Raw genomic sequence first — 12,237 nt, 5'->3', positions numbered from 1 at the left:
CCCGAATCATCCATTCTCAGGAACGAGAATCCCATATTGGGCTTACCATCCCTGTGGCCCAGCATTAGAGGCCGGGACGGCCACTTCTTTAGCTGTGTTAATAACAACAGCAGGCCTTTATCCCCTGTTTAGATGGGGGATTGCGCTGTGGTTTTTCCCAAGGGACTGGTCTCCCTTTTAATATGTTGGGGAGGCTCTGTTAGAATACAGCTCACTTTTTGGGGACAGTAATCCCTTAAGTTTGTGGATTGTTACTCTTCTGCACACATATATAGCTCAATTGATTAAGGCGAGCACTCCAGTAACAGAAGGGTCCCAGGTTCGATACCAGTCTGGGACAGCACACTGATAAAATATCCTGCCCATTACACCGTAGCAGGCTGATGGCTACACGCAACACTTGAGCAGTCTCCCTGCGTTGAGGTAAGCCACATGTATTTATACTAAGCCCTGCTATAGAACATATACGTGTATTGCTCATGTTCTAATTTTAAATATTATCGCACCTACTAATCTATGTACTACTATGTAGGTATGCATATGTGGAGATATATATATCGCTTCTTATCCTTATAAGGCAGAGGTAGGATCTGTTATCAGTTTTATGTCTGGTACTTAGCTTATTTAAAAGAAGGATTCTGCAATTGAAGTCTGGACTCTCCTCATCCAGTAGTTGGTACAATAACTCCGCTTTACACCATCTCTCCCTAAGGATTTGTATGTGGGTGTGTGTACGTACCTATATTTCCACGGATGGGAAGCCGCCTGCGATTACCAAAGCTGTCAGCTTATCTATGTGTATGTGTGTATATATATATATATATGTGTGTATATGTATATATATATATATATATATATATATATGTATATATATATATATATATATATATATATATATATATATATATATTAAATGGTGGCTCTGTAGACTAGAGTCATGTTCTGCAGCTTACATAGTGATAGACATTGCTTATATTATGAACCCTATACATGACTGGGGCCTTCTTGTATATAAAGATATGTACTTCCATCCTTCTGGGGTTATAGTTCCTTCTTGTTAGTCCCTATCTATGGCGCCCCCCTTTAGGGTGATCTATGATTATTTTAACTTTGCACTTGGTAGCAAACTTATAAGACACTGAGAATGCAGGATATAGCAGGACATATATATAAATATAGCATGCTGATCTCCCGATGCCGGAGTCTGACAAGTTAACTTGCTATGTTGGCACTACTCTTTCTTTCAAAGAGATGGCCTTCTTATGCAACTATGTTTATCTATATGTACGGGTGTGTATATACTGATATATTCCCATTACTTGTATGCATAATTTCTAATAATTGGCAAAACCTGGTTTTTAACCCTATTGGTTATCACTACAGATATGTCCCTTCCTTTCTTGGGATAACTAATGCACTCTGTCTATGTACAGGTACCCTTCTCAGTATAGATTCCGGTACTCCATATTATTGTCTTGTCACATATCTCAATAACATGAGTCTCTAAAGGGCCCCTAGGTACATTCTATCTGTACATAGAGAATCCAGGTTCTATTCTGTAATCAGGGATTCATTTGTTAAATTACATGAAGGCCTAGGGCCCCCGCCGATATAGGCAGGGTCAGGCCTGGATTTTATTAGATTGATGGGCGTAATACACACTTCTCCATTATAAGTGTTAATGTACTGATACTTAAACTAGTAGACCGTTTTGTGGTATAGGTATAATGTCTATATGGATACACATCCCTAATATAACAAGCTCAGGTATAGAGTCCTGTTGAACGACCTTCCTGCCTCCACTAACATTTTGCTAGTTTATACAGTGTTTTCTACTGCAACATCTCCAGACTGAAGTCCGTGCTGTAGAGCATTGGGTCTTAGCCCACTGAAGCTATTCCCTATACCTGACGGGGCAGGTTGCTGTGAGATGAAAGAGGTCAGTGACATTCTACATAGCGTCCAGAGGGCTTTTGGCCGCTCACAGGTAAGCGGGCTTACCCCACTAATGCTCAACCTGTCATTGCATAGCCGCTTTCTCCCTTATGCACCCTAGCTGCGGTCCTAGCAGCCATCTGCTTTTTTAATCAGTTGGCTCTACACTTTAGAGCTTCCCTGGTGCATAGTTTCAACATTGAGATTAGTGACACTCTTCTACTAGATCTGTTGGGATTATGGACTGAAGCGCTAGTGCACATCTTTACATTAAAGTGTGACAGTCAATATGTCCTACGCAGGGGGCCTAGTGGATTTCCTGTTCAGTCTCTCTGGATGTTTTCATCACATTGACGGGTACCTGACTGGTACCTTCAGGGTTGTCCTAGTGCTCTAGCCTTGTGGTATGGAATGCTTCCCTATATTGGTAGCTTCCTGCGTGGCTGTTGCATCCGTGCTCTATAACTACTAGGGTATCCTGGTTGTTCACCCTAAGTTCAGGCCAGCGGTTGGTACTGCCTACGCACTTCCATCATGTTGGAAGTTGTCTGTTGTTTTGGAGTTTGTGGCTGTGATTTGCTTTTCGACTGCAGGTGTTCAGTCGCTGTTTTCTACTCTGTTTTCAGAATGGGTTGTTCTGCTGTCTGACCCTCTGACAGGTATTGTAATCTCAATCCTCTCAAGCTGCCTCGGCCTCATTCCCAGTGTGATCTCCACTCGTTGGAGTCTTCTATGGTCTCTCCCTTCCGCTGGTTTACAACTTTGTAGTAGTTGGACTTCCAGAATGGTTTATGGTGACTGTTCGGCCTTGTCTTTTACCTCTCTGCATACTCTGTTAGGAGTCTGTGGACAGGATCAGCTCTGTTTCTGTAGATTGGTATCGTTCTACTTGTATCTTTATGACTATGTCCAACAGTGCTGGTATTCTGCTATCTGCGACTGTTGCAGCTTTCTGTTTCTGAATCTGGTACGGTTTTCTCGAGTTTTGTTCTCGGGTTACTGCCCTTCTCATATGGATTCGGGTTGGAGTTCTCTGCTCCCAACAGTCCGGCTTGGTCTGTTTTCAGCTGAGCTTACAGCGTTAGGATGCTTCTCACCTGAGGGTGTTTTCTCGCTAGCCGCTTATTCCATTCTATTTATGCTGTAAGTTGTGGTATTTCTGTGTCTGTTCCGCAGGGAGTTCTGATTGTCTCCTGGCTCACGACATTTGATCCTCAGCTCTTGCCTTTCCGTTGAACCTCTGGTTCTTGGCGGTCCCTGTTCGGTTGGCCAAAGGGTTGGCATGTTCTCAGCGCTTCCCACCCAGGAGGTTGGCTTTGGGACGTCCCCACTGTCTTGAACTCCAGTGTCCCCTAGTGGATGAAGGAGAAAACAGGATTTTGGTACTTACCGATAAATCCCTTTCTCCGATTCCACAGGGGACACTGGACGCCCGCCCAGCGCTGCATACCTGCCAGTTGTTTCGTTCCTTCTATGGTTGTGTGACTGCATGATTCCCTGCAGTGGTTTCCTCTGTTCTCCTTCAGTCGGTCTTGTTCCGTTCTGTGGTCTTCTCCTTCTCCTCGTTTTCCTGTTGTCCTCCGTCTCTTCTCGGGCTCAGTTCTTAAACTGGGGCTGATGGGGCATAGAGGGGGAGGAGCCAGTCACACTTCTAAATTATTTAAGGTGCCAGGCTCTACTCTACCACCGTCTATACCCCACTGTCTTGAACTCCAGTGTCCCCTGTGGAATCGGAGAAAGGGATTTATCGGTAAGTACCAAAATCCTGTTATTTGGATGACTCCATTCATTTTAATACTGTCTGAAATCGTTCAATCAACGTTTGCATATTGTTTAAAAAATTGGTCGTTTAGACATCTATCATCGGGCAAACATGCTGGCCAACCTGACGATAGCGTCAGGTTGAGCATGTTTGCAGATTGTGCGTACACTGAACGACTGCTCTCTCAGTGTAGGCACATCAGACTCCCAAACGACTGCACGATTACAATGTTTTAGTCGTGCAGTCTTTTGCCTGTCTTCTAGTGGATAGGCACCTTAAGTACACGACTAGTATAGGATTGTATTAATAAATTAAAAAAAAAACTTAAGTGGTGGTCCTCTCCATTGTTTGATTTTAAATCACTGCTTACATTTTGCCTATGGCAGCCACTTTTTTTTATAAGTTACTTTCCATACTTTTAGCTTGCAGCCCTCAGCGGGTTGTGGAGGAGCATATCATCACTCCTGGGGGAACTTATCCCTGCTGCGCCATGTAGTGGCTGGAATGCCCATGCCAGGACAAACGCCGGACTGCACACTAAAGGCAGTGAGCAGGGTTTAAGTCCATGTACAGGCACCTGGTCCTGAAGTTCCCTTCTTTGCGTTTTTGTAAGCGGCACATGTGTATCCCACTCTTTGCACTTTTGTAGGCGGCGCATGTTCTAGAGTACAATTCACATGGCATTTTAGGGAGCAAAATTGGCCGTGGTGTCGATTCATCTTGTGACAATTCAATTCAACGTGAGTTGATTAGTGCCGGGAAGAAGCTCCCAGAGCTTATTCAATTCACTGCGCTCTTATGTCGGAGAATGCCAGTTCTTGCGCCTTAAACATGGTGTTTAGTCGCGAGAACTGGCATTCTTTGACTTAAGTGCCTGGCACGATGCAGAAAAATGCCACGCAAAGGGCAAAAAATGCATCGCGCCAGTAGTTTTGTCGGATTTCTGCTCGCAACCCGGGAGGCCGATTACCATTCTGCTGTGAATGGACTTCCCCCTTTTGAGTTGACCTCATCCTAATCACACAAGGCAAAGTTTGGCGATATGTAGTGAAAATTGCCTACCTGCCAACAGCACTTTTTCATCTGAAGTTTGCTCACACCACCTGCCCAATAGGGTGAGACCAGGGGTGAAATTTTATATTTATTTATTCATTTTAGATTGCCCTATTGATGAAATGTATATGTTCTTGACATCTGTCTTTTTAATCATCTGCACTATACTTAGCACTTTTGTACTGTGTGTACTTACTATGCTGCTATATTAATGTTTATGAATTGTGTCATATATGTTGTTCACCTATTAAACTCCATTAGTGCTTTAAGTCATTGCACTTCTTCTTAGCACATTCTTCTAAAGGGAGCGCCTGGAGGTACTCCTCAATCCTACAGTGTTGTGTTTTCTATGGTACAATTATTAGGTGTATAACTGAGTTTAATGAGGAGTTTCTGTGCGGCAAACCTATAGTTCATTGCGCACAGATAAGGTCCCCAACTATCTGTTTTAGGTCCTCCAATGGAGCAAATCAAAGACTTCAGGTCTCCTGCAGATGCATCCAATCTGGGGGACACTGCTCACCATGGGTTTCTTGAGAGGACTGAAGGAGCTGGCACTTAATACAAACTATAGCTTTAAAACAGAAGCTCCTGCCATCTGTAACCCCCCTGGTCTACCCTTTATAATAAGGTTTATCCTCTAAGGTGGAGCAAAATGTTCCAGCTGTCCCAGAAGTTTTCATCCCAGAGGTAGAAAAGATTGAAGCAAATTTTCCAGCATAATGTGGACAGGTGGCAGCAAACAGATTTTGTGTGCTACTTCTCCAGGACAAGTGATCTGCATGTGTTTCTGGTAGATATCATGGAACTGCCATCTGATCTGCCTGTTACTCTAGAAGCGATGTTCAAAAGTTAATGAGATGGCATTTGTATGATGGCACCGGTCATGCCTCCAAGACTACATCTATTAAGTCATGACTTCCTTCAGCAGTTTACCTCAGCTGTACGGCGTGGCTGTTGAAGCCTCGATCCTCACAGCTAAAGTTTCCCAACAGTTTGGTTTAGACCAGGGGTGGGGAACCTTTTTTTTGCCGAGGGCCATTTTGATATAAATAACATTATTCATGGGCCTGCTGCAGGCCACGCCCCCTCCGTGTGATGTTGCGCTAGGGTGGGGCCACAATCTCCAGTGATTACAGCAATGCCCGAAGCATCCTCAGGAGATGTAAGGGCAGCGGTGTGACTGTCTTAAGCATCCTAAGGACGCTCCAAGCGGTACTGCTGCATAGACTCTGGCTGCAGAGTGCCAACCTAGGCACCATGCTCCAGATAAGGCTAGCAGAAAAAAGCTCATAAGGCCAGACCAAATGATTCAGAGGGCCTTATACGGCCACCGGCCCTGAAGTTCCTCATCCCTGGTTTAGACCATGCTCAAGGCTCTGAAGATTTTTTTTTTTTCAGCCACGGATAACCTCACGGTTTGGAAGATCCTGCATATCATGGTTTGAAGTGAAGATGTTTGCTACCTCGTCATTTCAGTTGGACGGGTTACTGTTGTTCCTGCAAGAGGGTCTGGAATGGGGTCTTTTAAAAAAAAAAAAAATGTATTGTTTATAAAGGTTCAGGTTTCAGCCCTCAGTTGTCTTTCAGGGAAAACTGGCTTTTACCTGTTAAAACCTTATTTCAGCGAGCAATGTACTCTCTCTTCTCACACGCACACACACTCACTGTAAGTAAATTCCTTACCCCATTGCCCTCCGGATAATTTCAAAAGACAAATAGTATACAATACCAAATAACGTCGGCACGCAGGGATTTGAAATAATACACAACACAGCAGTCAGCTAATATCGATGTTTCCATACGAAAGCATTTTCATTAGGACAAATAGGTGCTCCCCCTCACCATGTTGCTACAATATCCTGCACCGGAGATTGCAGCAACATGGTACGGGGCAGCACCTATTTAAGGTTTATTTTCTTTGTTCTATTTGTGTCCTGATGAAAATGCTGTCACATTGAAACGTCGATATTAGCTCACTGCTGTGTCGTGCTTTATTTCAAACCCCTGAGTGCCGCCGTTATTTGGTATATTATGTGTGTGTGTGTGTGTGTATATGTATGTGTGTGTGTGTATGTATGTATATATATATATGTGTGTGTATGTATATATGTAATAAATATATATATATAAATATATATATATATATATATATTAATATATATATATATTAATATAATTTTTACCTCCACTTTTGCTGTTCAAAAATCATGTTATAAATAAAATTTAAAAAAGGGGTCGGGGAATATAAGTACAATTAAAATGAAAAATTCTTAAGGTAAAACTGAGAGGGTAAAGCTAAGATAGAATAGAAGGCGAGCCCCTTCAAGGATAAAGGTGTGCTGATGTAATTGGGAACAGTTCTGGTGTTTCTTACCCTAACTGACCCTGTGTTGTTCCTCTGATTGGTGTGTGCTGTCTGCGTTGCCAGGGTATCCTCCAGCAGTCTCTTCACTATGTTCTATGTCCATAGGACCAGAGAATTGCACAGGTCCAATTGCCTTTGTCCACAAGAGATTGGCCTCCATCAGGTGAATGACTTTGATAATTTGCCAGTTTTAGATTTACGTATGACTGACTGCTGCTGACAGTGTGAGGGTGCATTTCACCAGATCGCTTTTGTCTACTGGGACAGCCCAGTGCACACGGTTACTACGCTGAGCAGCTCTGCCTGGTGGCCACCTGGTCTTAGGTGCACTAAAACTTCACATTCAGTACCAGAAGGTAGTATCAAGCTGGTTTATGGCAGCACTATAAATCTTTTTAAATAAACATTTCAGACTCTAAATTTTCTACTTTGGTTTCCTGTGTTGCAGCTTTTAGAAAAAGCGGAAGCTCGGGAACGTGAGCGTGAAAAGGAAGAAGCACGTAAAATGAAAAGAAAGGAATCTGCTTTCAAGAGCATGCTAAAACAAGCGGCACCTCCTATTGAAATGGACTCTGTTTGGGAAGAGGTATTTCTTTGATTTAGATTGTAAAGTAGCTTTCTAATGGGCATTCCCTGAGACTAGAGCATCTCCAATGGACTGCGACAGCTTCTCTCTTCCTCACAGGGAGAGGCAGCTATTTTCTAATCCTATTTTTGGAAACAATGCAGATAGTTTAAGCAGTTTATCAATTGCAGGTCTAAATCTGTGTCTGATCACCACCTAGCTCAGTTGTAATTCATTCTTAAGAGAATGGATGCCTGCATTCTTCTATCTATTGTATCATGTCACACTTATTGCCTCTTAAATGGTAACTCGTTAGGTGCATCTAAAAACTACATTGTAGAATATCGGAATTTGTCTTCTCCCTCTTGTTTCTTTTGAATTGCAATACACAAAGTGCGCAGGTACTAATGAAACCGCATGCCCTTATAACAAAAATGAAGATGGTCATGTACATAGTCTCACATTTAAGCAAGAGACTGTTATGCACACATGACCAGAATTAGCAGCCTCTCCTGGCACAGCACAGTCTGTGGGTTTTACAGGTTTGTGTTTGGGTTTCCCTTCCTGCTTGTAACCTGCAGTCACTACTCTTGCCGCTCAACTAAGATAAAATTAATTTGATTTAAATCTCTGTTTTTCTATATTCTGAGCACGTTTATAAGCTGAATATGTTCTTCTGATATATTGTTTGTTTCCTCTTAAGGTTCGGGAGAGGTTCCTTAAGGAGCCAGCATTTGAAGATGTCACACTGGAATCTGAACGCAGAAGGATATTTAAAGATTTTGTCCATGCAATTGAGGTAACTCTTTTCTTCTCTCAGACTTATAGATGTTTGTTGCAGCTGTTGTGTTTGCATATTTCCCAATGTTTATATGACGTTGGCTATTTAGGATTCAGGGCATAGAATGGACTAGACCTCTCTTCCCTACAATTTTTTTCTTCAGTGCCCTTCATAGGAGAATCCAATAGTTTGTGTCCCTAGTGGGACGGAATATTTTTCTTCCCAACTGGAACGACTTACTGTGATTTCCTAGTCAGGTTATAGCCATAATCCTTTTTGTGGCACTCAAGTTGGCAGCAATCTAGCCCGGAACAAATTGCCAAATACAGTGGCCCTGGGATTACATAATGCCATCAGTGTCTCCAGGTATCTGTGCCTAGACATGTGTTTTCCTTAGCATTTATACTTTCCTAAGCTTGCAGGGAACCAGCATTCTCCAGAGAACTGAATAGTGCCAGGTGAAGGAGGTCTGACACCTACTCTCCCAGCATCATTACACCTTTCTCTATACTCTTGCATAGCACGTAGCAATTAAGGTAAATTCTGCCTTTTTTTTGTTGCTTTGCTTCGAAATGTCTCCAATTCTTAGACATCCATGTCCAAGATGAGGAGTGACCAACTCTATTACCTCTCTGCAGGGTGACCCAGATGGACCAGAGTCTGGTAGCACATCTAGGGGCTTAAAATTTCTAGACAATGCAAGAAGGCGAATTTCCTATACCTCATTTCCTGTCGTAGGCGTAGGAGGGTCAAAGTTGTCTGGTCTACTTTTTGTACCAACTTGCCTGGGATAAGTCCCTTATTCAGTCTGTTATGTAATGTTTCAAGGAATTGTTCTCTGGTGTGCTAGTGCTATATTGAGCCATTTAATTTGGCTTTGAGGGAGTGTTTGTTCAGGTCATCAGTTGACCTTTCCTTGAGTAAAGAGGTTGTGAGGAACCAAGTCTTTAGCTCTGATGTTGGTAGGCCAACAATACACCCAAAAGTTCCCTGTGTAGATTCAGGGAGGATCGTCTTTTGTCCAGAAATATAGATGATGTTAATAAGGAATACGAAGCATGTGAAGTAAAGAACACTCTTCAGTTCTCTTGTGTTGAACAGTAAGTAGCCAACTCTCAAGGTCAGAGCAGAGCAAGATAAAAACAGGAGTACAATAAAGATTCTACTCATGGGTATTACTGAAAAATCTATTTCACTGAAACCATTTGGGTGACACTGCTGTATAGAGAGCACTAGTGCTGGAGCAGGGCACAGCTACACTACGGAGCTTGTTAGTATATGCCCCTCTCCCTGGAAGGGCTTCAGTTACTAAAAAAGAAAGCCCATGAGAATAAACAAACCATTAAGCAACCAGGCAAATAAACTAGAGAAACTGGTGAGTGATTACAGTGTCTCCTAAATGGATTCAAAGAAACAGATTTCACAGTAAACTCTTGTGGGCTAATGACCATAACAGCGATGGCATTAAAGCTGGACTGGAAGAGTCTTGATGGAAGAAGAGACCATGATATAGGAGCGTTTGTTTCTGCCACGGTGGCTTTGCAGCAATGTTCTGGCTATTCTCATTCAGAAGACCTCCTGGGCCAATCCGGATCAATGAGAATGACTGACTGACTGGAAGTTCTTAGTTCTTGGCTTTTATTTTTTAGAACTCAAGGGAGCATTAGAGTTATAGGATTTAAGGGCTAGGATGTAGTTGCTGTGGTCCATTGTGGCATCTACTTCAATCTTCAGCTTAGGCGGAAAAGTATCAAACCTACTAAATAGTGGACAAGTGGAAATATTGCCCATAACAACCGATCAGTTTCTAGCTAGCATTTATTAAATTGAATAAATGAAATGGTAGGTAGAAGCAGATTGGTCGCTATGGCAACTTCTCCACTCGTCAGAAAGCTTGATACATTTCTCCGACAGTCCATAAATAATTTGAATAGTGAGGTCACCATGTATATAGTGGAATAATGTACAGAGAATCTGAGAGGACTGAGTAATAGCATGGCATCGCTGATCTAATTTGTATGCGCACTTAAAGCACTAACAATATGAGGTATGGAGAGCACTCCCATACTGTATGCACAGAAGTGCTACTGCCGCTCTAATACTATGTCACACTTAGTGGAAGGCATTGAGTGAGGAGCAGACCAGAGAGTGGATTGGAGAGAATTAGAGTGGGAGGGATTTAATGAGGAGTGAGAACTGGTGCATGCTGCCGCCATCCCCCGGCTCGCAATCTCAGACATTGAAACGGATTGACAGCTGGGTGATTTGGGAAAAATGCCAGGTGGTGCACTTGCAAAGACCATGGGGAGAGCACTTGCAAAGTCCTTGGTGTCCAAAAGTTAGTTTACTGCTAGCCAGCTAGCATCCGTGGTCTCCTCAATCCAATCCTTTCAGCCACCACAGTAGCAAATGTTAAATTGTTAAGTTTAGGAAGACTGGCAATAAATGTGGGATGTCGAGGTGTAAGGTTGGTTCTTGACCATCTAGCCGTGATCTCCAGCTGCAAACAATACTAACCAGCAGCTTCATCCAATGCAGGATAGAAACTTGCTCGAGAGATAACATTTGATCTGACCTAGTACTGGACCAGACAGACTTTCTCCTGGCATAAACCTTCTGGCAGCTGGTCTCAAATAGGTGACCCAAGAATATAATTTGCTGTGGTGGAATCAGGCTGAACACTTCACAATCGACTTGAGGGTCGCTGTTGACCCAAAATGAGTTTGCTGGTTTGGTTAGTCCAGGTAAGAAATTTCTGGACTGCAGGAGAGCTGCCATGATAGCCATTACATTTGGCAAAATTTTAGGATCTGTGGTCAAGTGAAAAGCAAGTGCTTGGAATTAAAAGTAATTTTTCCCCATCACAAACCTATGGAAGCTGTTATGGCCATATCATGTGGGAATATAGCGGTAAGCATCTTTTGATGTCCAGAGAAACAAGTCATTCTACCTATTCCATGGAATTTGACTGAACGAATAGACTCCATCCGGAAGTTGTCCACACTCAGATGTAGGTTTAAACACTTTAGAGTTTTAGGATGGGTCCGAATGTCCTGTCTGGCTTCTGAACTAGGAACAGGTGTGAATAATACCCCTGGAATCTTTTGGCTCTTGTAACAGGGACAATGATACCTACTGTTCTGAGAGATTTGATGGCTGTCTTTTCCCAGAACTGGAGTATCTTAGAACAAACATTTTTGGGGTGCATGGTGATGTCCAGGATGCCCCCTCTGAACCCAAAATTGGTCATCAGAATGAGCCCAGTGGCTATGAAAATAGAATTGAATATATTGCCTCACATTTTCTGTCTGTGCTGTCCTTATGCAAATCAGCTTTTATTTGGTAGCTTTTGAGAGGTGGTCAATAGGAATATCCACTTAGATTGAGTCTCCCAGAGTGCCATGTCCACCTCAAGTAAGTGATAGCTGATGCTGCATCTGCACTGAATGACCATGTTTATCTGAGGGTGGGGTTGACATTGTGTCCTAGCACCCGCACTGGTACTTCCACAGCACCTGGTATGTGGTTTGTCAGTGTGCCTCATTCCCTGCCATGGGTCCTCTCTAGTGGCTCACTTTGTAGACCAAGTAACCTGAATCACATGAAACCTGCAAAAAAAACAACAACTTAATGAGAGCAGCGGTGTGATAAGAGAAAATGTTGGAAAATCTAAAAGTGCTCTACTCCATGGGCACAGTGTCTTTACACTGAAGTGGCATAGATAGGCAGGAGTCAGTCCAAACCGTTCTGTAGTGTAGTTGTGCCTTGCACTA

At 42.9% G+C, this 12,237-nt stretch overlaps 1 protein-coding gene across 1 annotated transcript in view; it reads left to right on the top strand.

The window, feature by feature from the left end:
- The window catches only part of PRPF40A (pre-mRNA processing factor 40A), a 98,214-nt gene that overhangs the window by 66,545 nt on the left and 19,432 nt on the right, over window positions 1–12,237 (top strand). The window contains exons 21-22 of the mRNA XM_088462006.1: window positions 7,567–7,704; window positions 8,387–8,482. Coding sequence (XP_088318132.1) covers window positions 7,567–7,704; window positions 8,387–8,482 — 234 coding nt within the window. The remainder of the gene's footprint in view (window positions 1–7,566; window positions 7,705–8,386; window positions 8,483–12,237) is intronic.

This window comes from Taudactylus pleione, unplaced genomic scaffold (assembly GCF_031769625.1).
Source record: "Taudactylus pleione unplaced genomic scaffold, aTauple2 ptg001137l, whole genome shotgun sequence".
NCBI classification, from domain to species: domain Eukaryota; kingdom Metazoa; phylum Chordata; class Amphibia; order Anura; family Myobatrachidae; genus Taudactylus; species Taudactylus pleione.
This window is presented reverse-complemented; position numbering and strand designations above follow the sequence as displayed.